This window comes from Sinocyclocheilus grahami, unplaced genomic scaffold, assembly GCF_001515645.1.
Source record: "Sinocyclocheilus grahami isolate Dianchi unplaced genomic scaffold, SAMN03320097.WGS_v1.1 scaffold293.1, whole genome shotgun sequence".
Lineage (NCBI taxonomy): Eukaryota > Metazoa > Chordata > Actinopteri > Cypriniformes > Cyprinidae > Sinocyclocheilus > Sinocyclocheilus grahami.
Genome location: NW_015505472.1, coordinates 308247 through 335249, shown reverse-complemented (window position 1 = coordinate 335249; position 27003 = coordinate 308247). Strand labels below are relative to the sequence as shown.

Below are 27003 nucleotides of genomic sequence, written 5' to 3'. Positions count from 1 at the left end.
AGCCTAGACTAGATTTTGATATGTGTTTGATTCAAGTCTCCTAAACGTGTAGCTATTCAATAGGCTACGTTTTATTTGTAGGCTATATCCTATTACATTTCTGTATTAGGTTAATATACTTTTAGCTCAAATATTAGGATATTTCCTTATTTTCATCTCATTGCGAATCGTTCTGCGTGCAAACGATTCATTTTAAGGATTCGACTCAATGGAAAAATTCATTCTCGAATCGGACATGGCTAGCAGACAGGGGGTTTGGCTCCCGGCGTAATCTGACCCCCAGCGCTTGGCTCTTTAAAGGAATAAAGGATGAATTTACTGAATGGAGATCCGCTGCAACGTCTGCTGAGCTCAGAGCAGGACTGGACGCTCTAAAGACGGCGAGACGGAGAATGAAAGTTCTGGAGGAGAGACTTTTGGGAGCGTTTACGAAGTTTGGAGGCGCAGCGCAGCGATGTGATGTGATGTACCGGCTTTGAACACTCTAAAGTGAAAATCTCGGGCGGTCAATAGAAGGACAGTCACAAGGTAGGATCGATAATAATATAGTTTGACTCCGGTTTGGCTCATATGGCATGTGTCATCATGCTTATGTCTTCATGCTTCACATATCTCAAACTGCAGTGTTAGGTGGGATGTTCAGAGGGTCCATATATGTTAATGTTGACATTATCCAGTCTGACACACCTGTGCGTTATGCCCATTTTTGGCCAAAAGTAATGCCAGCAGTGCCTACTTGTCCCATCACTGTGTTTTTAGTAGTAGGTTAATGTGGGTGTATGAAAATGTTTTGTGTTGCTGTTTGTTAAATAAACAGTAAAGGAAGAGCAACGATGTAGCCTAGTTTGCAACCAGCCTTTGGCCACTCGTGCTGTTACAAGTTAATAAAACAGACTATGAAGTGTTTCTTGAGAGTGTTTATGTCTGTAACATTCCCAAGGCATGTGCATTTGTGCTCACGTGGAGTTTTTGATTATAATGAATGAGTTTGTTCATAGTTTGATCTCACACACACCCAGCCAGGACAAAAAACCCCCCAAAACAGTCATGAGTAAATGCCTATAACTTGAGTTTATTCTATTCCTTCTCTCAGACTCTTATTACATTATCAAAAACATGCTTTTTCTTTTGTTTTTTTTGTACTAATCTAATAATGCATTTAATATATTCGATGACTTAAATGCACTTCTACATGTTTTCAGTTTTTAAAATAAAATTCTTATTTTGTGTGTGTGTGGCATAGAGTAAAAATAAATGTCTAGCTGGCATAACTGGTGGTGATCGTAAAGAAAACAATGTACTAAAAGGCAGAAATGCTTAATATTATTTCTTGAAAAATAAGCAGCTTTGCAATATTAAATATTGTAAAATATTGTTTAAAATGTTCTAAATAAAATTATCAATATATAGCCTATTTTAAACATGTTGTCTACAAAATCAACATGGTGTAACCAAAATGTATGACATTATAATTGTTTGCCGAGATCAATAGATCTTTTAAAATATTCGATATTTTGACCCTTTAAATAACATGATCATCTTCATTCAGGTGCTCAATTGTCAAATGGTAGAACAACAAGAAAACAATGATATTCAGAATTCATACAGAATTATATTATTTACATTTTAATCATTTAGCAGACTCTTTTATTCAAGGTGACTTACATGTTAAACATTATTCTTTTATTATTTGAAAACTGTTAAAAAATAATGATGAAGATGTGTGTACATGTACTCACTCACATGTATTGAAGATGGAAAATATGGTATTACTTTTTAGTTTAGAGCCATTAAATCAAAATTTCAAAAATGTGTGAAACTGCATTTTTATCTAGATTTTAAGTCTTCCTTTTTATTATCTCAGACTTCTTTATCTGTTATTGACCCTTTTATCCATCAGCTTCTAGCCTAAAAGTTTACATCAGGGTTCATTCTCATTCACAGACAAGTCGAGTGCTGAGTGACATGACAACAAATGCCATTTAATTTGTGTAAAACCAAAGAGTAAAACCTAAGCTTACCTAAAACTTCTTCTTGCAAGCACTGCTATTTTCTTCACCAAATAAAGTTTTCTTTTCAGCTTGCATCAGTCGATGCTTTCTAAGGGAGGCTGCGGTGTGTAGGTGATGTTTACTCCTCAGCATGGAGGAATGTCATATCCCATATTTACTACTTCAGCTGATAATGAGTGTGGCCAGTTTACAGAAGCATGTTATTAGGCTGAATACAAAGCTTCCTGTAGACCAGAGAAGAAGAGTATTGGAGGGATGAGCTGCAGGAGATAGCTGTTAGGAACTCTCTGTGATTCATGTAATCCCATCTATTTATATCACTAAATGGGTGTTGTATTGAGCAGCAGATTTTCTCACCCCAAATATGACATATCTGAAGGCTCAGGCTGTGGTGATGTGCTATATTCAATAGTGGCTTTTGCTGTCATTGATGGCTGTTGACTCACAGTCATCTTATGTAGTTGTTTTATGGTTCAGTGGCATGGTTTACTAGCTGGTTTATCTGGTCTTCTAGACTTGCCAGATTGGTCCTATATGGTGTAACTGGTCTTCTGGTCTGACCAGCTGATTTAATAGTGCCTCTCTAAAACCATCAAAACAGGCTTGGAGATGAGCCAATGCCATTTTATTTATTTATTTATTTTTCCAGAAACCTTGGGAGGAACCAGCCTTCTCAGACCTTCTCATGAGTTGTATTGGTTAAAGGTTTATAGAGAAGTACAATAGAGTCAGAAAGCACCTGCATGGTTTAAGCTGGTTTAGATAGTCTTCCAGCCAGGCCAAGCTGGTTTAACTGATCTCTTTGCCTGACCAGCTGATTTAAAAGTATCCAAAACCTGTCTAAATTAATAAAAACAGTCTTGGAAAGCAGACAGCAACATTTAAATTATGTTTTTTCACCAGAAACCTTGGGAGGAGCCAACCTTCTCAGACCTTCTCATGAGTTGTATGGTTAAAGGTTTACAGAGAAGAAGTACAATAGAGTCAGAAAGCATCTGCATGGTTTAAGCTGGTTTAGATAGTCTCCCTGACTGGCTAAGATGGTCTTAAGCTGGTGTAACAGGTCTCTTTGCCTGACCAGCTGATTTAATGGTACCCAAAACCCCTTCTTAACACCAACAAAACAGGCTTGGTGAACAGCTGACGACATTTAAGTTTTTTTTTTCACAGACCTTCTCATTAGGTTAAAGCTCTACAGTGGAGTCAGAAAGCATCTGCATTGGTGGAATGAATCCTATTTTGCTGTTTTCTGTCGAACAGCTACTTTGAGTTAGTCAAACAGGCATTTAGACCTCCAAAGCTGATGTTATTGGTGGCCATAAATTGTTGCACAGACACCAAATGGAAACTTTGTTGCAGGCTGAAACAAAAGATGTCGGGCTCGGTTAAGTTGCATGTGGTGGCCTTTCTTTTGAGATATATAGTCTGTGCAAGAGCAAAAGAGTTGGAAAGCTCACAGACTGTTCGCTCCAACCTGTAATAGCTACTTGAACTATTTATTCTTATGATGGCACACGCATACATGATATCATATAGCCACACACATCAGTTTTTATTTGAATATAAATGCAGCAGTAATAGGACTCAAATGTCACTGATTGCCTTTAAATTGTGTTAATTGTAATGGCAGAAACACACTTGTGCACGCGCACACACACACACACACACACGCACAGACACACACATACACACACACCACAAGCTGACCCAGACATGCTTTTTTTCTACTGATTTGAGTAATTCAGATGAGATGCCAAAGTCTTGGAAAACCAGTTTAGTCTTGACAGAGACAATCCAGATTAAACAACAGAGGGGATTTCACACGACTGTTGCAATGATTTCATTTAATCACCTAATTGCTTACATCACCGCAGCTGCACGCTCAGCAGAGACTTAGGGTGTGTGTGCATGTGGGTACATAAAATAGAGTTTCAAAATGATGTTCATTTCATTGGAATAACAGAGGAGATTCTGTTTTATTGAAGGATGCACCAGAGACTGGTCCTGGTTTCCCACTGGCCTTTCATAACCCACACACACATTGCTGTTTTTTTCATTTCACACTGCTTTTTTTTACTCTTTCCACTACTATATGTAACAGATATCATATTCTCTGAAGATCAGTATATTGGGTCTTGCAAATTTATTTTTGTCGTTAAAAGCTATAGTTTGGTGTGCAAGTCTGGCTTTTATATTTGTTGTCATGAATGTGCTTTGAGAAATACTTAGGACTGTATTTGAGATTATATGAGATATATGAGATTATATTTGAGAGATGTATGGGAGCTTTCATGAGGACTTGATCTTTCGAGTAGATGCTAAGACTGGGTGAAATTTCCAAAAATATAAATATATCTGTATTTTTTTTAATTAATATGATAAATTAATAAATATAAGTATCAATCTCAATATTTTATGTATTTACTGTGAAATGGCTTCAATTTGACCATGGCTGTGCAAGGTTTTTTTTTTTTTTTACTTAAAGGTGCTATATATAGGATTGACACCGAGTGGTTGAACTAGGTATTGCAGTCCAAATTCAAAATCTTGGAGAGGGTTTTTTTCACCCGGCCACTCCTCCTCAGACTTGACGCACACGCAGGTTGCCAGATTGACGACACCAACAGGAACGAGCTCACTTGACGATGAATGAAATGAAATAGGCTGTGTTTTCCGCCAACTGGCAACCCGGGGTGCCGAAATACAACTGGGTAAACTGGCAGTGGGCGGGTTTCACAAACCAAAACAGAGACCCACATTCCGGCCCAGAACGCACATTTTCAAAGGAGAATAACTGACTGTAGCATTGTTTTTCAGATAAACAAGTATGTTAACGTAGCATGTTTCTTAAGTATCTGCAAACATATTATGGTATTTTTATGCTTTAGTAGAGTCAAAAACTTACATACAGCACCTTTTAAAGGCACAATATGTAATTTTCGCCACTAGAGGGTGCGTATTCAAAATAAACAAAGAGACAAAGGTGACGCCGTGACTGAGTGTGGAATCATGGGAGTTGTCGTCTTCATCCCCACAGCCGATGCAATCCGACGGGAATCCGACGGGCAGAAATCATGTTCATGGATGAGCTAATGATTTATTAATGTAGAAGAATGAAGCAGGGTGAGGCTGAAAGGAGGCCGCTGAACGAGCGTGACACGGCTCGAAAGCAGCGGAGCTTTTATTATGCCACAGTCGACAGCTTCCGCTCCTTCCGGTTGTGCGTATGTGGGAAAAAAGCAGCGCTGTTTTATCATACTAGATACATTTGAAAGTTCTGTTATAATGCTCTGTGCAGTCGTCACTGGTCTATTAAAACGCACAACATATTAAAGCGTCTTTGGTGTTTCCATGTTTTCTACAAAACAAAATCGAGGGGTTATGACGTCATTTGCAGTCGACACAATGACACTATGGACACAGTCCGTGCCACTAGTTAAAATTGCTTATTTCTCTGGATTTAAACATTCTTCAAAACATTTGGGATAATGTAAGTACACAAGTCAGCAAAATATATAACACTGTTCTAGTGGTTTTTGGATATTTTAATAAAAAAATCGTACATATTGTGCCTTTAAATTCGACCAAACTTCCATAATTTAAAAAAAGGATACTAAAGAAGAAAATCAAATGTTAAATATGTTAAAATAAAACTAAAATATTAAATTTACATGCAATAATAAAAGATGACAATGAAGTTTAAAATAAAAATAACATTAAAAACATTTTTAAGGCATTTTTCACATTACGGTTTTTTCACTAAATTAACATACAGATTAAGAGTGATATTTAGTATTGGTAGTCTGCATAAAATTGATAATTAAACTAATATAAACTGTTTATTACTGTAATAAGAGACTTCTGTGAACATTTTTGAGTGATGACGTAAATAACATGAGAATCAAAGTTTAAACAAGAATCAAATTAAGTTTAAAAAAGTTTAAACTGATTCATGGAAATTAACTTACCAGCTATGAGCTTAACACTTTCATATTTCCAGTTGTGACAGTGATGGTGAAACTATTGTGGAATTGCAATAGTTATTGTTATATTAACAGAATTGTTAGTTTTATATTATTGTAAATATTTGATAAATCTTATCTATATAATTGTGCATATTGAATATGTCCTAATCAAGGCATATGGGTAATAACTCCTACAAATACAACTCATTACATACACTAAACACTTCAAAAGAGACAGACATGTATGTTTGTGAAAGAAGTTTTCTCTGTTTTGGAGGGATGAACATTGTTAAATTATACCATATTTATTGCATCAAAATTTGTTAATACTTTACTATGGCTAATGTTTGCATATTTCATTTCATTCTGTAACCTATTTTTGATAGCGTTGATAATAATATCACATACGATAATATCATGATGGTTTTTTTTTTGCGTTTGCCTTACCAAATGGAGTATTGTGTCAGCAAAAACCTGTCTGTGGGCTTTTTTGATTACTGTCAGTTTAAGTGCCGACGATGCAGTGTTGCCAGATATTTCTATGAAAACAAATAAAAACCGAAAAATGAATAAAAAATGAACCGAAATGAGTTAAAATATTTTGCTAATAAGATAAAGATACCGCCAACCCTAACTACCCACTTTATTAACTTTCTAAAAATTTTAAATTAAGTAGAAAAAAAGACAAGTCCAGAGACTCTTATAATAGCTGGATCTGGCAACACGGCTGCGCCTGTGCCATCACTCACAACTCTCTCGAGCCATGTTTCGCAGTGATCATTTTCATACCACGGATGCTAAACATTCTTGCAAACTGTCTAAACTCAAATATATATGCAGACACTTGTATGAGGAGTTTTAAACAGCAAATTAGTCATTCAGAGAACAAATTTTATTTTTGAACATGAAAAATTTACAGAGGTCCGGACCTCGGTGACCCCATAGCTGGCTACAGCATAGCTTTCCTTTATTGTCTGTTACAAGGGCCGTTAAATTGTCCAGAAGTTTACTGTTATGGCTTTGTAGTCTGTCAAAAACATCTATTATTGGGACATGAATTTTTGAAATGTTCTCTTTTATTTTGTTGTCCCACATTCTGCATTGTATCTTGTAGTTTTATTTTTCCCACCGTCTGAATAGAGATGTTATCTTTAGCCATTTTGTGACTTCGAGGTTGGTGTGCGTTTATGACAGGCTACATTTAAACTCCAGTAACAAGATGATCTACAGCTCATACACCCTGACGCTTTGATTAGATACACCACAGGATCCTGAGAGCCTTTGTCATAGCAGTTGTGAAAATCTTGCTAGGGTCAGTGACATAAGAGAGTCTATGATAAATTAAAAAAAATTATAAAAACTTTGTTTAAAACTTACATGGCAAGTTCTCAGAAATGTACTCTTTATATTTATGGTTTATATAGAAAACTTAGTTTGTCATGTGGTGAAACCATCAAATAAAAAGTAGTAACAAATTTCAGACTTATTCATTTTCTTATAATAAAAAAAAAAGTTTTAAAATATGTTTTCAAGATAAAATACATTAATTAATTATTTTTTTAACAAACAATGAATTTATTTATCCATAAATATCACTACCTTTTAGAGGAGTTGCACCACATGACTTTTTGAAACCTGAGCTAATCTTGCCTTGTCATATAAAGATCAGATTATCAGACTTATTGATACACTGTCATCAGCCTCTCTATCATATAATTTGCCATATTAGTTTTTTTCTGCATGTTTCTGCATTTTGGGTGCACTACATGACAATGATTTGGCCGATATTAATGAGCATTGATTGTTTTTTTTTTTTAAATATGTTTTCCCCGAAGAAATACAAGATTATGCCAAACAGGGTTTCTTTTGAAGAAGTTGGTTATTTAAATGAAGTTGGCTATTTAAAGTCAGGGCTGTTGTAGCACCAGGCAGTTGTAAAGTCAATATTTTTTACTTAATTGTATTTAGAATTTGCATTTCCAATGTATTTTTGAATAAGTTAATAGATAGGACAAAATAACTGACCCGCTATAGCTTCACAGAAGTTACAAACTTTTAAAATGTGAGCTACAAATGGTCGCCTGTCGGCTTTGTACAGGTAAAAATGCTTACAGCTTTGTACAGGTAAAAATCAGTGCTTTCCACTATTCAAGAGCTTGTCTCCTTTCAGCCTCCACATTCTTTATCCCTTTTTCAGGAGAAGAGAGAGACCCCCCCTCCCTCATATTGGTAATGGGACTGTCATGCAGAAAGACTCCATTGTGTGGGCCAGGATCCTGTTTCTCCATGGGCTTGTAATTAAGAAGGGATTGCTTGAGCAGGGATATTTAGGTGGCTGAATATAGGGTAGGGATTGCTTAGGCCACTGGGTAAACTGTCTACACATGCATAGCTGAACTTACCCCATCCCTACAGCCTTCACACGATATATGCATGTGCATATTAGTGTCTACAATGTGTATGTAGAGAGCGAAAAGGTAGCCTTTGTTAAACTGTGTCATCTCTATGAGCAGCTCACAGCTCAAGTTTGCTTTTCAGTGGTTACCTAGGTGATCACTAAAAAGTGAGCTCATTTGAAAGAAGGGAAACAATAAAAGAGAGGTGAAAAGAAACCCCTGGCCCAGAGCGTTTACCACCAGACCTGTGATGTCAACAGTATGTTCTCATCTTATGGTAAATGTCAGTCTTAGATCACCAAGATATTGGCCTCTGTTTCATTAGACTGTCTAAGTGAATTAAACTCCAGTCCCTGAAACATACAAAAACTAAAACAAAGTTCCTGTCAGTTACACTATTAAGTAAAGGTCCACCAATATGAAGTTTTTAATGGCCAATACCATTTCACTTTTTAGAGAGCAGGGTGGCCGATGGCTGGTAATGCAGGCATAATACAACTAAATGGTGACGAATGGAAGCCCCTTTGTGCCTTGGAATGAAAAAAATAACAAGGTAATTGCGACTTTATCTTGTAATTTGTGACTCTATCGGGTGTGCCTCACACGTCCTGAAAAGTGAAGCTGCGGGCTCTTTGATCGCCCCCTGGTGGCTGGCTGCAGTACAGGTCATAAACCCCGCCTTCTCCATGTAAACGAATGGGACTTGAGTCAAAATTAAAAAAATTCCAATACAATTTTCTCAAAGATAGTTTTGGTCATTAAAGGTAGTTGTTATCACGCTGATATATATGTTCAATTGTTCGTTTTTGTGATAAGTTTGATTTTAGCTAGTAATTTGATGCTATAAAAACGGGGCGTGTCGTTATGGTTGATTGGGTCTGCGGGAATTTGGGCGGGAGTTTGATACCGTGGCTCCACCTCACGACACTACTGCTCAGACTCTAGCTCCAAACGAATCTCTACTGCTCAGACTCTGGCTCCAAACGAATCTCTACTGCGCAGACTCTGGCTCAAAATTACGTAATTTACTCAAGATGGCAGCAGCCATACTGAGATGCTTTGGCTTCACTTTTCTATAGTGGAAGGAATAGGAGACACGTCGTTAGGGTTAACCCTAACCTTAATCCATCTTTTTTTTACAGTCTATGCTATCACATAGTATGACCGTATATATACACATCTAAAAATTTCACCTTTATTTCTGTAATTGTGACTTTGGCATTGTACTTTTTATTTGGTGTTATTGCGAAAGTATGTCTTGTAATTGCAACTTAATTTTTTGTAAATACAACTTTGTATCTCACAATATGATTGTATATCTCAAAATTGTGATTATTTCTCATAATTTTAGCTTTGTATCTCACAATATGACAGCATATGCAACTTTACAGCTAACAGTATAATTTGGCATTTTTTGCGAACATATGTCTTGTAATTGACTTAATTTGTCCTAAATATGACTTTGTATCAGAATGTGACTTTATCTCAAAATATCTGTGAATTTATTTATCATAATTGTAACTTTGTAACTCACAATATGACATATCTCAATTGTGACTGTTTCTCATAATTGCAACCTTATATCTAATAATTAACAATATCTAACAATTATTTATTTCTAATTGTGACCTAATTTCTCATAAATATAAATTATTATCTTATTATTATCTTGTAAATTATTTTAAACTTTATCGCACAGTCCCTCTTTTTAGTTTTTACTCTGATGCAGAACCATGCTTCCATGCAGATACTATCTACACAGCTGTGCTAAAATCCAGATCATGGAAAATAGGAATATCAGGTAATTTAAAAAATTGGGATGTCAGTCCTGGAAAGGACTGGAAATTATGCCAGTTATGCTCAACTCTTATGTTTCTTAGGCTATAAATGGCCCTCCTTCAGTGCAATCTCTATAAAATGTATTTTCAAATACTTATCCAATAATCAGAAATGACTTTACAAGGTGATTTTGACTTTTAATGGAAAGGTCTTGGCAGTTCATTGGTCAAAAGGTGTGGGAACACTGGAAATGAAGCATTGGAAACAGAAAATATAAATTTTTTATGGACAAGGCTGTTGGTATATTTTGGAATTGATACAAGGACAATTATAAGCCAGTGTCAGTCTTTTCAAAAATTGTCAGATTAATTGGTCTGGCCTGTCAATTGGTCACTACTATTAAGGTCTGGCTTTGGTTTCGATGGGCTTTCAGTCTTTTTCTAGTTGCACTGTCCAATGGACAATCTAATTTCAGTAGACAGTGGTTCATTTATGTATATTTTTCCTCTAAGCCTGGGTCCAAGGTCCCACCCCTCCATTGCAGGCTTCAGGGCAAACCTGTTAACCCTGTCCTCTATTTGTCATGCATGCATACAAAAGTTCATTGTGTTTTCACTCCACCAGGTTGGCAGCCTGGCACACAGGCACAGATGGCAGAGGTGATGGAGGGTGTATCCACGGCAGCAGTGCACAACAACAGTGTGGACTGGCAGAAGAGATGCATCGCCCTCGAGACGCAGCTCATGAGGTTTCGACTGCAAGCGGGAAATATCCGCCACCTACTTGCTGAGAGGGTAAATGAGGGGTATTATGGGTAACACAGGGTCTACCATTCGCCCACTGCATTCCAGTTATGCATATTGGTTTATTTTATGTACATTTTGCACTGCTTATGTATGCACAAGTTCATCTAGCCAAAAAAAAATATCAATCCCCTTCCCCTTGAATTAGACTGTAACAAAGCAATTTTATTTGACAGTGAACATCACATGCTGTTTAAAGCCAGATAATGTAGTAAACATGGTTTGCTGCAGGGTTGCATCTCATGACTTGCACATGAACTCCTCTACTAATTAACAAGAAACCAAAACATAATACTACCTTTTTATTTTTTGACATTTACCATGGTATTTTGAAGTGCCTTGGTTGCACCATGTAAATACCATGTTTCTTGAACACTGTAATCATTCAGTACCATGTTATATCAAAGCACCGTGGTACAAAGCACTTGATACATCACTGTACTATGGTACCACCAAAGTACTTTTTTGTACTGGTGATACTGCTGATTCTTTTTCTCGTTTACTTCTTTTAAAAAGTATTTTTCTTCAGTCACAGTGGAACAAGTTACTTAGTTTCTCCTCCATTCTCTCTCTCTCCTTCCTTCTTTACGGTTTGGTCATGCTGCACTGACCTCAGCGTTTCGTCTTGCAAGAAAAGGTTAACCGTCAAACTTGGCAGGCGGTCCTGCAAGGAAAGTCAGGGGGAAACCACTGACTTGTGTGAATTCTTGAGTGGATATACAGGTGTGTGTGTGTTTGATAGACGAGGGATGGATTCCTTTATTAATTACCAGATTAGCAATTACCAGATTGTTGCTTGTTTGTGGCTGTTTTGATTGGGTGTTGTGCGTGGTTGCAGAGTTGGGATGCACCGATACTGGTATCGTATGGGGTCTGATACTGCGCTCCTGTACTCGTACTCGTACTTATTAAAATGCTCCATTACCAAAAGCCGATACCACACAGCTTGTGAACAGTGCTGTGTCTAGACAAAGAAACACCGACAACAGAATGACAGAGAGCAGAATAGAGTTATTGGAGTTTAAGGATATTTATGAAGTACATGTATGTAATTAATATAATGTTAATTCATGCCTGTAGCTGATGTGCACAAGCTGAATTTGCTGATTGGACTGAGTGTGGTGGCAGCAAAAATTATAGGGGCATTCACTATAAACAACATTTATTTTAAACATCAAGCATACACAACTTTATTTAAAGCTAAAGTGAAACTAGCAACCTGTACGTGTCTCTCTCGTTCAGCACCAATACAAAAGTGTGCGTGTGTTGCACATATTTTGCTTCCTTTACGCTAATAGCATTATATGAGTGAATTTGGAATATAAGTCGCAGCCCGTTTCAGATTATAAAAAACTTGACTATTATATTTATTATACTATTATATTTCAGAAAATATGTTTATCACTGTTACAAAATTTATGTATAACGTTCCCTGTGTTTTTACAAGAAAACATATTGTGATTACAGTATTGAGCTGTTGCAATGGAGCAGCTGTAATGTGGTATTAAATTAAAGATGAAATACGATAGAGCAATAAAATGAACAGTGACAGTAATAAAAGCTTGTACAAATGCACAAAATTAAGTGTGAAAATGATTGAAGAAAGTATCTATTTGCTAAATGAACTAAGCCAAATTAAAATATTCATATTCTTTTGGTTTCTGTACCCAGTATTTAAAAAAAAATTACAAATGGCATGAAATTACAGGTTTCAGTACTCTGTGCCGGCAAGTACTAGAAATAAAAGTATCTGTATCTGCCTTGTTCTGAAGTTGTATCGGTGCATCCCTACTAGCTGCTAGGATGTTCTAAGTGGTTGTTACCATGTTGCTATGCATAATGTTGCTTGAGCATACTCTGTTTGGAGGTAACAAACATTTCTACTCCAGGGGGGGCGAAATAATTATTTTCAAACATAATGTATTATTATTCAGGTCACTATAACTTTGATTCTTTTTAAACAGTTGATCTGCCATGATAGCAGTTGACCTGAAAGGGAAAACTGACTGTAAAAGACGACATTTAGGCTAATACCTGCTGTAGCGCCCCTTGTGGCAACACTGAGAATGCAAAGCATATTTGCGTGAATTGTAGTCAGACATATTTCAGAACACAGCAACCCACAAAAGTGAGCTAGCATTGCTAGAAACTTCTGCGTTCATGTAAAGTATGTTTTCGGAGCACTTCCCGGATTCCAAAGAGCACATACGGCAGCATCAAGAATGTGCTCATGGCCCCGGGCGGACTTCGGCAGGGGCCCTACGAGGTCCATCTCAATGCGCTCAAAGGGCACCTCAATTATAGGGAGAGGAATGAGTGGGCTGGGGGGAGGCCACGCTGGAGTGGTGCGCTGACAGATAGGGCAGCTTTGGCAGAAGCGTTTCACCTCCGCTTCTAAATCTGGCCAATGGAAGCGATCAGGAACCGTTGTATGGTATTGGCAGCCCCCAGATGACCAGCCATCGGGTGGGTGTGGGCCAGCTCAATAACTGTAGCCGTCTTCGTTTTGGGCACCACCAATAGTAACTTTTCCTCCCCCCGCCTCGGGGTGGCACAGTAGAGGAGACCATTTTGGACCAGGAAGTAAGGCACAAGGTGAGGCGCGGGCTGTCTGACCTCTAGGATGTTCTAAGTGGTTGTTACCATGTTGCTATGCATAATGTTGCTTGAGCATACTCTGTTTGGAGGTAACAAACATTTCTACTCCAGGGGGGGCGAAATAATTATTTTCAAACATAATGTATTATTATTCAGGTCACTATAACTTTGATTCTTTTTAAACAGTTGATCTGCCATGATAGCAGTTGACCTGAAAGGGAAAACTGACTGTAAAAGACATTTAGGCTAATACCTGCTGTAGCGCCCCTTGTGGCAACACTGAGAATGCAAAGCATATTTGCGTGAATTGTAGTCAGACATATTTCAGAACACAGCAACCCACAAAAGTGAGCTAGCATTGCTAGAAACTTCTGCGTTCATGTAAAGTATGTTTCGGAGCACTTCCCGGATTCCAAAGAGCACATACGGCAGCATCAAGAATGTGCTCATGGCCCCGGGCGGACTTCGGCAGGGGCCCTACGAGGTCCATCTCAATGCGCTCAAAGGGCACCTCAATTATAGGGAGAGGAATGAGTGGGCTGGGGGGAGGCCGCGCTGGAGTGGTGCGCTGACAGATAGGGCAGCTTTGGCAGAAGCGTTTCACCTCCGCTTCTAAATCTGGCCAATGGAAGCGATCACGGAACCGTTGTATGGTATTGGCAGCCCCCAGATGACCAGCCATCGGGTGGGTGTGGGCCAGCTCAATAACTGTAGCCGTCTTCGTTTTGGGCACCACCAATAGTAACTTTTCCTCCCCCCGCCTCGGGGTGGCACAGTAGAGGAGACCATTTTGGACCAGGAAGTAAGGCACAAGGTGAGGCGCGGGCTGTCTGACCTCTCCGTCGACTATCCACACTTGGTGCCAGCAATTCCGTAGCCGGTCATCCTCACGCTGTTCTCTACCAAACGAGCCCCCAGAGGTTATCTGTTGATGGAGATTTAGAAACGGGTTATTGGTACCAGGCTGCGACTCACACTCGTGCTCACTTTCATTGGCCATCAGGGCTGGCTGGCGAACCCTGCTGTTCCGTTCCCGGCGGTCCGGTCGGCGGAGCCCCCTACTGGCCTGAGGTATCGTGGCGGCGAGCAGCGGTTCAAACCCCGGCCAATCCCTCTCGAGAAGAACCGGCACGGGGAGATCCGGGATGACGCCCACCTCCAGGGCCCAGGCTCCTGATGGAGCGGAGATGGTGACTTGGCGGGCGGGTACCTGCCGAGTATCCCCATGCACGCAGGTAATTGGGATGGTGGCTTTTCCTCGGGCCTAGGGCCATACCACCCCGGGCTGCACCAGCGTGATGGCGCTGCCGGAGTCGAGAGTCACCATGACTGGTCTCCCATTGATAACAATCCGCCGCTCGGGAGCCCCGGGGGTCACAGAGTGGTTTACTACACAACCGGCCAACCATGTCCATGCTGCTACTGGGGCAGGTTCCGTGGGCATGGGTTCGTCTGCCGGGGCGGGGCCGCCAGGTCTGCTTACTGGCCTTGAGGTGCCCTCCGGTGGTCGCCAAATGGGGTTTGCCCTCCAGCGGCTTGCTACCGCCCTCTCTCCAGCATCTCTCGCGAAAGCCGCTTCTGCAAGCTCGACTGCCTCCACCAGCTCAGCCAGGCTATTCGGGTTACGCATCCCCACTGGGTTCCTATACCATCTGGGAAGCGTGCGGAGCAGGCGGTCCACCACCACTCTCTCGGCGACTTTGGCGGCTGAGGGTTCGTCTACGAGCAGCCACAGATGCGCAATGCGGGACAACCGGGTGGCCTGGACCCTCACTGGCACGTTTTTCTCATACGTTCAAGTCCAGAACTGTTGTGCGGCACAGATGGGGGACAGCCCCACTCGGGCTAGGATTTCCCGCTTGACCGCGCCATAGTCTTCGCTCTCGGGAGGAGTTAAAGCAAAATAGGCTTGTTGCGCTTCCCCGGTCAGGAAGGGGGCTAGGTCGGCGACTTTGGCGGCTGAGGGTTCGTCTACGAGCAGCCACAGATGCGCAATGCGGGACAACCGGGTGGCCTGGACCCTCACTGGCACGTTTTTCTCATACGTTCAAGTCCAGAACTGTTGTGCGGCACAGATGGGGGACAGCCCCACTCGGGCTAGGATTTCCCGCTTGACCGCGCCATAGTCTTCGCTCTCAGGAGGAGTTAAAGCAAAATAGGCTTGTTGCGCTTCCCCGGTCAGGAAAGGGGCTAGGAGATGGGCCCACTCCCGTCGATCCCAACTCTCTCGGGTGACCACTACTTCAAATGTGTGCAGGTAAGCTTTTATATCATCTAGGTCGCTAAGTTTGGTGAGATGGTGGTGCGCCAACGCGCAGGGATCTGGTAACGGCACACGAGCCGCGGCGGCTTCCCGCAACATTTCCACTGTCTGCTCCGTCCGTTCCTGGCGAGCAGCGAGTTGTTCCGCGAGCTGGTGCTGGAGTGTGTTGATTTCAGTCAGACGTCGGATGATTTCCTCCATTCTGGGCTTGTCATATGAGAGGGCAAGAGAGCGGCTGCGTCTGTGAACAAGGACAACAGGTGTTAGTCACAACCAATGATAAAGTCTGTTTTTTTTCTTCTTCTCCCAATCTATATGACTGCATTCTCCACCATTGTGGCTGGGAGAGGGAGTTCACAGACACAAATAGCCGTTGACAAAACCCCGGAGGGTGTTTTATTGTGACAGTTGCAAATGGTGAATCAAACCAAAGGTGAATACTATTGTGAAGGCGTGCTCGGTGCTGCAGGGCAGTCCTGTAGAGGGGTGGGTGAACCAGGGTGAACGTGTGGGGAAGGCCGATCGTCAGCCGCTGGTCTCTGCAACAAACAAAGAGCACACAGTTAGTGTCCTGCATAATCGGAGGCGATGCTCAACCTCCTTCCCATCTCTTACGTTTATATATCATCCTCTTAATGATGTGCAGGTGCTGACGATCGGCAGTCGTGAGGTGTGAGGGCTGTTTCCATGGCCACGCTGATTTGGCACTGGGTGACTCACCACAATCCATAAAACCATTTAGTGAAGAATCAGAACACCTAACCATTTTTCATGCATAACTTTCCCAGGTAGCACACATATGTCTGCAAGATGTCTGTTAGAGATTGCTTCATCTGGAAAGCATCTGCTGTGTACAAACATCTGATAGACATCTTTCAAATGTCAGTTTTACATACATTCTAAATCATAAACATCTTAAAGACATCTTCTAAATGTCTATTTGACATCTAATAGGAAACGTCCTATAGATGTATTGCAGATGAGCAAACACTAAAAAATACATATTGCAGATGTAAATGCAGACGTCAAATAGACATGCACGTGATGTGCTATCAGGGTTGTCTCAATAAACACACTGTGGAATAAACATCTCCTCACATGTAAACATTATCAGATCGGTCTGTAAACCATGTGTGTATATTGGATCTTATTGATGTTAATAAGTCCATTCAAAAGCTACAACATCAATTTTCTACCAAGAGGTAGGTCTGTTGTTGTGTTTTTTTCTTTTTTTTTCATATCTGTGGTGGTGCCATTAGGGTGTTTACTGTCCAAACACGCAGACCACAGGGACATTAAGTCTTGGACGGCTCCCAAGCGTCTTTCATCAGGTTTCTTCCCACTCTGGTCATCGCTCTAACAGCCTTTCGCTAAACCTCACCTCCACACTCTCCTGCTCTCCCATTCTTTCCAGCCTCTCTCTCGCGCTGGATATTGGGGCTCAGTGTCTCATGGGTTTCTGCCTGTTTTGTTGAAGAGTACAAAAGAAAGTGTTGAGAGGTTGCTGCTGGTGCCTGTTTAGAAAGATTCAAACACTTCTCATCTGCTTCTCTGGGCGGCGTTAGGAGTGTTTTACACATTGACCCACTTTGCAGAGGAAAAGCTTGACACAGAATTGTGTGAGGGGTGTGATCTCTCATTCTGGCGTGAGGGAATACTTTTTTCCATTCTGTTCACGTACACATGCCCTTTAGTTGAAAATTGTGTCCCATTGTAGAATGAGATAAAAAAAGTGTGTGAGAGCACGTAAGCTATGTTCAAAGAGCTACCATACTACGCATACTGTTTCTGCACAATATAATGTGTTGGGGACAAATTTGTACCCAAAAGTGAGCAAAGCCTGACAAAATCGGCAAAAACCTAAATTTGTGGATGTCCTCATTTGTAAAACAGTTAAAAAAAATAAAGTAAACAAAGTTTTTTTTTTTTACTTTTGAAATGGTAAAAATGCAGAAAGTTTTCTGTGAGGGGTAGGGGTGGGTTTAGGTTAAAAAGTGTATAACTATCTGTATATAAAAACAATAGAAGTCTATGCAATGTCCCCATTTAGATAGCTAAGTAAACGTGTGTGTGTAAAATAGTATATCAGTCTGATGAGTAAACAAAAAAATTTACTAGCCAATGGCGATTATATTGCCAAGGTGTGCGTAGAGGGTTGACTGTGCAAAGAATATGCATTTTCTGTATTAACAGAATACCAATGTGATGTACAATTTTTTTTTTGCCAATCCTTACAGAATACAACAGAGCACACTGCAGTAAACATTGTAACCCATAATGCAGTGTGCTTTAATGAGAGTGACTTGAGTAATATCCACCAAAATTACAAAATAGTGCACCACTATTAAAAGGTTATGTTTTAATAAGAGACCGATAGCAGATGTATGCTATGCTGGTGATTTCCACAGTCATGATGGACTGGCTAAATGAAAACTTTAATTTCAGTTTTGGTAAATTGGCTATTATACTAATTCTAAGTACAATATTGTAGGAAAACGGGGGTTGCATAAATTAGATGCGACATAATGAACTAATTTAAACTACACGACTCTAAAATCTGTATCCGCACACAGTTATTGAATGGAATAGAATCAACACTGAACTGACCTCATCAGAACAATGACGCAACTGTCTTTTTTATTGCTGCTTTACAGCAGAATCGATCTCTGTATGCATCAAATCATTATTTTCCTGTTTATCCCTGTAAAGCTGCTTTGGAACAATTTGTATTGTATAAATTGCTGTAGAAATAAAGGTGACAACATATTTCTGTATACATTATAAAATAATTTCTTACGTAATTTTTTTCCAATTAATAATTTGTTTTTTTACACCATAATTTTCATGTAGTTGAAATTAAATGTGAAATCTAATCTGACTAAAGGCTATACTACCTTATCTTGGAATTTCACTCCATCTGTTTGTGTCATTGTAGTTGAGGCCAGTAGCTCAACACTCTCCACTTACCACCAGTAAACTTTACGACATAGTTGTTGAATAGCTCTTAATGCTCAGTGAATCATTGCTGAGTGGGTAAGACTAACCTGAGGTCAGTGCTGAGCTTGGGTGAGTGGACACTATTCCCATAGTAATGCGGACTGATGAAATGTCAGTGAAGGCATGTCCTTGTTCATATTTGTCACTGTGTCGTCTATTAATTTCTGTACATTTGCTGACCCTTAGGTGAAGAGTCACACCTCCACACAATGATCCCACAGGCTGCTCTTCTGGACCTGACACTCAGGGAATGCTCACATGGAGTGGGTGCCTCCTGGGAATCCCTGTACTTTTAGCTTGAGGAATGAGAAAGGGTGGAAAGAAAAAGGGAAAGAATAAAGGGTCATACAGTGGGAATCCATTAGAATGCTTGTCCTTCTTTTTACTGGGTCACTGAGCTCATGAAACAATGAGCACAAGGCATGTCATGGCCGGCACATATATATATATGTATGCGTGTGTGTGTGATTTCTCTTTTTTTTTTGTTGCCATGACAAGCAACGAGACATTTCGCTTTCAGTATGTGCAGACACATTACTTGATTCGGGAAACTTGTCCTAACTTCCCAACTTAGGAGTGGGGTGGCTTGTTTACGTATATGCCCTAACCTTTTCCCTGTGCTGTCAGGCCATTATGGTGGTCTTGTTGAAAACCGCAGTGGGTTGTGGAATGAGCGTGCTCAAACCCACACCAGTACAACATGCCCTCAGTATTTAGTGCCAGATTATGATCAAAATCACTTAAGCATGATAGATAACGACACTCAAAGCCAGATATACAGTAGATTATTCTAATAGTTTATCATACATTCATAGTTTATATAACCAACACACACACACACATATCCTAGCATCAAAAGAACAATCCATGAATCTCTGTGTTTATTTCTATAGATGCAGGAGTTGGAACAGAGAGTGATAGAGGCTGACCAGCGGGCAGAGAACGCTGAAAAACAGGTACAGTATAGTTGTTGTACCACTATCCCTACTTTTTTTTTCTTCCATAATTTGGATAATTCTAAGGAAGTAGCATCCTGTTTGCCAAAATATTTATTGATATTTCATTAACACTATATAAATTCATTCAGTTGCAGTGTGCCTCGTAATACTGTAAATCACACATTGGCTTGTTTTTATCCATTACAATGTAATTTTGCTAACACTGGTACTTTCATAATGTTTTGCTGTTGAAAGTTACAGGGTTGAAGGTATAATAACAGCCTTAGCAAGCAAATATTATTATGCCAAACCACTTTGGGTCAATATTTTCTTTTTCTTAAAGTAAATAGTCAATATTTATGGTTTGTAAAATATACAATGCATTTTAGAAAAATAATAACTGCATATACAATTTTTTTAAAGTTAAATTTGAGTGTTTTTGATTAAATGAGCTAATATTCAGATGGAAGAAAAACAAACATTAAATGAATATAAAAAAATGTTATTGAATCAACTGAATCTTTTTACTAAGTATGTGTAGTTGTGGTCAAAATTTTACATACACTTTACAGTATCTGCAAAATGTTAATTATTTTACCAAAATAAGAGGGATCATACAAAATGCATGTTATTTTTTATTTAGTACTGACCTGAATAAGATATTTTGCATAAAATATGTTTACATATACTCCAAAAGAGAAAATAGTTGACTATAAAAATGACTGTTCAAAAGTTTACATAAGCTTGATTCTTAGTACTGTGCTGTTCCCTGGATGATCCACAGCTGTTTTTTGTTTTGTTTTTTGTGATAGTTGTTCATGAGTCCCTTGTTTGTCCTGAACAGTTAAACTGCCTAATCTTCAGAAAACCTTCAGGTCCCACAAATTCTTTGGTTTTCCAGCATCTTTTGTGTATTTGAACCCTTTCCAACAATGACCCTACACTCTTAAAAATAAAGGTGCTTCAAAAGGTTCTTCAAGCGATGCCATAGAAGAACAATTTTTGGTTCCACAAAGAACCATTCAGTCAAAGGTTCTTTAAAGAACCATCTCTTTCTAACCTTTTTATAATCTGAAGAACCTTCTTTCGCCACAAAGAACCTTTTGTGAAACAGAAAGGTTCTTCAGATATTAAAGGTTCTTTATGGAACCATTTAGACAAAAAGGTTCTTCTATGGCATCGTGAAGCACCTTTATTTTTAAGAGTGTATGATCTTGAAATCCCATCTTTTCACACTGAGGACAACTGAGGGACTCATACGCAACTATTACAAAAAGTTCAACCATTCACTGATGCTCCAGAAGGAAAAAACTATGCAATTTTTGACCACCAAATCTTGACCACAACTGTAAGTAATAAGAATTGTGAGCACAAATGGCAACTCTTTCTTGAGAATTAGCTGTTTTTTATTTAAAAAAATTATATAAACCACATTTATCTTGAGGACTTAATCAAGATTACCATTATAGGTCCACATTATGGAGGAGAAACTGAAGTCTGCAATTACGCAGCCCAGTGAATCGGAAAACTCATTGTACAGGCGTTATCAAGAGCTGATTAGTCAAATTCAAGAGAAAGACATGATCATAAAGAGACTTGAAGGACAACTGGAGAATCAGGTAAAGAAAAGTCCTCACAGTGAGGAAGAAATGGTCATATGTGTCCATTAAACTCTCACTTAAGGACTCATAGAAATGTTGTTCAAAACGGCCCTCTTTATCTGCAGAACTTCATTCGAGCTCAAGAGGCAAAGATAATTGAAGAAAAAGCTGCCAAAATCAAAGACTGGGTCACATTTAAGTTACGAGAGGTGAGTTGAAACATGGAAGTACGGTGGATCAAAAAAACATTAGAGCGTGTCATCTACATTTCTCATTTCTTTTTTGTGTCTTGTAGATGGAAACGGAGAACCAGCAGTTGAAGAAGGCAAACCTGAAGCAGACCGAGCAGATCCTCATACTGCAAGACAAGCTTCAGAGTAAACATACTGTAGTTTCGTTCCTGTTTTCTTTCCTTTTACCATTTGCTTTTGCTTATGTTTGTATATATCTCACTGTCTTTCTGTCAGCTCTTCTCGAGAGGCCCATGTCTCCAGCGGTGGATGCCCATCTGGTCCCCTCCAGCCCACTCCACCCTCCCAGCTGCCCCGGGACACCGCCTGCCCAGGAGGAGGGCTGGAGATTGACAGGGTCCATAGCCAACTGTAGAGGTACATCATCATCATCATCATCATCTACCTCAGCATGGTTTGAAGTTTTGTTAGAGCTTTGCGGATTCCATTTTTTTTCAGGTTTATTTATGGATCAGTCTTAAAATATTGCTTTATTGTGTAAAACAGTTGATTTATTTAAAGCTGCAGTCCGTAACTTTTTTTGGTTAAAAATTATCCAAAATCAATATTTGAGCAAGTACATAACCAGCCAGTGTTCAAAACTATTGCCTTACTTTAGCCTGATTCTCAACGGTTATCTTATAATAATGTTTACTAATTTGAGTTGTAGGGGTAGGTTTTCGCGGGAAAATTGAGCATGGCGCTGCGTCATTACGTCACTTCTGTAAACATAAAGAAGTTGTCCCGGCTACTAGGCTATCGCATGTGAGGATGCTGCAGGTGGCAGATCGTTAGCCTTTTCTCACAGCAGCTAGAATAATTAAATGTCAAAAAATAATTTTGGTGGTGGATTGTAATCCAGAAAGAATTTTATGAAACACGTGAATTAAATTAAATTATATTCCTGTTTTAAATGTGCTTCTGATTACAGATAGCCTGGGATTACACAAAATTTGTATTTTAAAGACAACCAGTTCGAAGGGAGCATAGTTTGCTTTTTGGGTTAAAATTATTTCATTGTATGAAATTCGAATGGCATGACAATTAGAGATTAGACTGTACAGAAATGTAAATCTACACACACACTATACTCATAGTCACGCAATGCTGATATTGTTAATATTAATAATCTGAGAATAAAGTATAACAATAATAATAATTTGCACGGTTTGATGTGAAATGAGCTAATCAATCGTTAGATTAAATCACCATTGGTAGCACGATTTATTGTAATGCTTTTTTCCTCAGTTGGTCAGAACAAACGTGGCAGACTTGTTACTTACTTACTCAGATGACAATATCCGGTGAAAATTCTTATTTGGGTCATATATTCCAAGATGTAGGCTAGAATCTGTGATTACTAAGTATAGGATTCACACCGGTGCAGTGACTGAATGCCACAAATACTCCTCAAAACATTAGATACATAATAATAGAGTACAACCCAGGCAAGGAAGATAATTCCGCAAGTAACTGCAATTCCAGGTTTTCAAACAGAGATGGCGACAAAGAGGCAAAACTTACGGACTGCAGCTTTAAAGTGACTTAATTTTACATTTTGTATTGTTTTAAAGTCCACTTATTAAGTCAGATATGGTTTATTGTAGCGGCCATTTCCTGCCTTCAGCTTTAACCAGTTTTTGATACTGTACATTTAAGATTTCTCTTCTTTCTTCTCCTCTTTTATGATTTGTATTGTTATTTTGATATTGTACTCAGTTTTAGCATCAATGCTATGCCAATTATTAAAAAAAATGTGCAGTTTCCATAAATGGTTTAGGTCAACTGTGTTATTAGTATTCACATGGTACATCAAGATTTTGATCAAAATAATTGTTAAATAATGTTAGAATGAACAAAACATATTAGTGATGCACCAGCATTATTATTGAAAGCTGCCTCTTGATATTTTAGCTGAACAAATTTTACACATTGCTACTGTAGCATCATTTTTGGTCATTGTGACGTGCATCTACACTGCTGACATGTTTACTTGTTGTAGTTTATTGTGCACTTATTAAACATCACTGTTTCCATTGATGATTTTGGCCTGCCAGAATTATTTTTTCTGAAACCAAAAGTGCATTTTTTTCGTGTCTTTTCTTTTTCGGCCCAATATTTTCAATTGCCTAAATTTTGGGGCATCACTAAAACATATAATAATAAAATATTAAATCATTTAAAAAAATTGTTCAGCTTTTAAGTACACTTTTTGGATGTTTCACATATGTGTTTATATCTGTTGCAAATTGCAGATAGCAAAAGGAAAATCATGGAGGGTTGTGATTCCGCTTTTCATAGTGCATCTTTACTTCCCACATTACAAGACAAAGGAGACTCTCATAAGTCTAGTCAAGATGGCGTTGACACCACAACCTCGGTAAAGGAAAGCGCAGAGGGGGCGGAGCCTTCTTTTGGAGTGACGCACGAGAGAGCATTGGGAGGAGCCTCGGACAGAGATCACTCTTCTGATGAACTCAACAGCAAATTTCGTTCCCAGCGCCTTCGCTCTTCTTCCTCATCCTCTTGCTCGTCCTCCTCAGCATATGAGACACCTGGTCCGGGTGGCTTCGACACGCCTACCCCCACTCCGACGAGCCCTCCTCTTGTGTCCCTCTCACCCCCATTAGTACGCCTCCCGCTGTCATGCCCCTTCCCTCTGCCTTTACCCTTGGGCACCAGCATGACCCTGCCCAAAGTTCGCACCCCTCTAACCCCTCGTGACAGCATCCAGCTTGTGAAGAAACACCACAGTCAGCCACAGCCCGGCATAGAGCGCCTTCATCAGATCAACGTAAGTATTGATATCGGAAACTGCACCTCTCCATCCTGCCACAGTCTGGTCCCCGGGACAGTTTCCACACATGGGCTAGAGGAGACGGACATTGATGAAGGGCCTCCAGAAAGCATGGAGGGTGTGGTGGAGGCGTCAGAGATGGAAACCCAGCCCACTGATGGAGGATTATTTAAAGGGTTGGCCAAGGAGTTTGAGATGATGGACCCAGAATCTCTTAAACCACCTACACCACCTCTGCACCGATTTCCCTCTTGGGTAAGACAGGAAAGAATACTATGGCTTGTGCCTCAAATTGTGTGACTTGTTGAGGACAGATCTGCTATCACAAGTTATCAAGTTGGTACAAGTGCCGATTGTAATGTAAATGAGCAGCTGGTGCATTTCTACTTTTTTTTTAGCATTATTAAACTTAGTTAAAATGTATACACAAAATAAATCACCACAAAAATATAACTTAAAATATATCACTTCCAGTTTGTTGTTTTAGTATTTATTTATTACTCATGACTGTTTTAAGTCAAATATTTAATACAATATTTAGTATTACATATTTTAGTATGCTGTTTGGACTATACACTATCATTTAAAAGTTGGTGGTTAGTAATATAATTAAGTAAAATTAATACTTTTATTTAGCAAGGGCGTGTTAAACTGATTGCAATGCAAATTGATTGAATACATTTAGAATGTTACTAAAGATTTCTATTTCAAATAAATCTTGTTCTTCTAAACTTACATCATAAAAATCATCATGGTTTTCACTAAAAGATTAAGCAGCATAACTGTTTTCAACATTGAGGATAATAAGAAATGTTTCTTGAACTCCAAATCAGCATATTAGAATAATTTCTGAAGCATCATGTGACACTGAAGACTGGAGTAATGGCTGCTGAAAAAAAGCTTTGCCATCACAGGAATAAATTGCATTACATGATATTAAATGGAAAACAGTAATTTAAAATTGTAATAATATTTCACAGAATTACTGTACTTGTAACTACAATATTACTTGGTCAGCAGAAGAGACTTTATAACATATATTACTTTATTAGTGATGAACTAATGGTGCAATCAAATCAAGTACCATTAAGTATTAGTTCCAAACAGATTAGTAGTTACTCAGCAGTAGTGCAGCCCTACCCAGAATGCTTAGGGTGAGTTTATGGGGCTCTTTTGATTTGGGCTAGCAAGCAACCACCTGACTGCATAGCAACACATAAAAGAACACTCAGAAAACCATTCGAAATATTTAGCAACCACTCAGCAACACCCTGGCAACCACCCACATCACCCTAGCACTACATTGGCAAATTTTGTATGATAAATAAACATCACTGTTTTCATGTTTCTGTGTGTGTTTTTCAGGAGAGCCGGATTTATGCGGTAGCTAAGTCAGGAATGAGAGTCTCAGAGGCCTGTCTTGGAGCCAAGACTATTGGGAGAGGTCAGTCAACCAATCAGTAACAATCACGGATCACTCAGTATATGTCCGTCACCAGCAACTTGCTGGCAGTTCACGCAACTTACTTTTATAATGCCTCCTTAAGTAATTATAATCAGCAGGACAATTACTGGAAATTCATCGGACAGCAAGTCAGTAAGGGTCAGTAAGATTTTTTTTTTTTTCAATGAATAAATTTTTTTTATTCTGCAAGGATGCATTAAATTAATTAAAATTAACAGTAAAGACATTTTAAAATTTAGCAGGATTTCTGTTTCGAATAAATTCTTTTCAACATTGATAATAACAAGAAATCGGCATATTAGGATTAAAGAAAACCAGCATATTAGAATGATTTTTCAAGGATCATGTAACACTGAAGACTGGAGTAATGGCTGCTGAGAATTCAGCTTTGTTATCACAGGAATAAATTGCATTTTGAATAATAGAAAACAGTTATTTTAAAATGTAATAATAGTTCCTCTTCAGGAACTCGAGCTGCGTCGGAAGACGCTTAGGGAACGCCCTTCAGCGTGACCGGCTCTGAACCTCATGTGTAATCAGACCAATAGATGGGCGAGACATCACGGGCGGGTGACGTAGTGACCAGGAAGCTATAAAAGCACGTGTGGTGAGACCAGCGTCAGCTTTCTGTCATTCAGCAAGCGCTCTGTGTGTGTGTGTCAGTCTGATATCTGTTTGTGAGTCTTATAATGAACAGCATCAATGGAGAGTGGAGCTTGTGCAGTCGGCTCTCGAGAAAGAAAGAAAAAAAGAAGCCCGCTGTTAAGCGCTCGCTCTCCGAGGAGTGTGTCCGTGCCTGTGATCTTGCGATTGCAGTCCCGCTGCTGCTGAGGCACGGCGGCGACTGAGTTCGTGGGAATCGCATATGATCTGGTGGACGGGTTGGAGACGGCTCGTCCTATCTCCACCCGTGTTCCCTAGATCTAGAGCTCGTTCTCGAGGCTGGAAGCCCACACTGCGGTTCTTCCCCCTCTGAGTGAGAGCTTGCTGATGCGGCCATCTTTTTCTGAAGAGATTGATGTTGTTGGTGTGACTGAGTCGCTCGTGCGCTGCCGAGGCAACACGTATATTACATCATTCGATTTCGATGTGAATCTTACTCACCAGACCGTATTTACCCCTCTGGTTGTTGACTGCATTTAATTCTGAGGAATAAAAT

The 27003-nt window shown here is 39.5% G+C and overlaps 1 protein-coding gene across 1 annotated transcript in view; it reads left to right on the top strand.

The window, feature by feature from the left end:
- Window positions 1–316: 316 nt before the first annotated feature.
- Window positions 317–27003, top strand: part of LOC107600837 (pleckstrin homology domain-containing family H member 1-like) — a 71923-nt gene continuing 45236 nt past the window's right edge. Inside the window, exons 1-4 of the mRNA XM_016292810.1 lie at window positions 317–528; window positions 10777–10946; window positions 19707–19769; window positions 21221–21291. Of these exons, the coding sequence (XP_016148296.1) occupies window positions 10803–10946; window positions 19707–19769; window positions 21221–21291 (278 nt within the window). The 5' untranslated portion in view covers window positions 317–528; window positions 10777–10802. The remainder of the gene's footprint in view (window positions 529–10776; window positions 10947–19706; window positions 19770–21220; window positions 21292–27003) is intronic.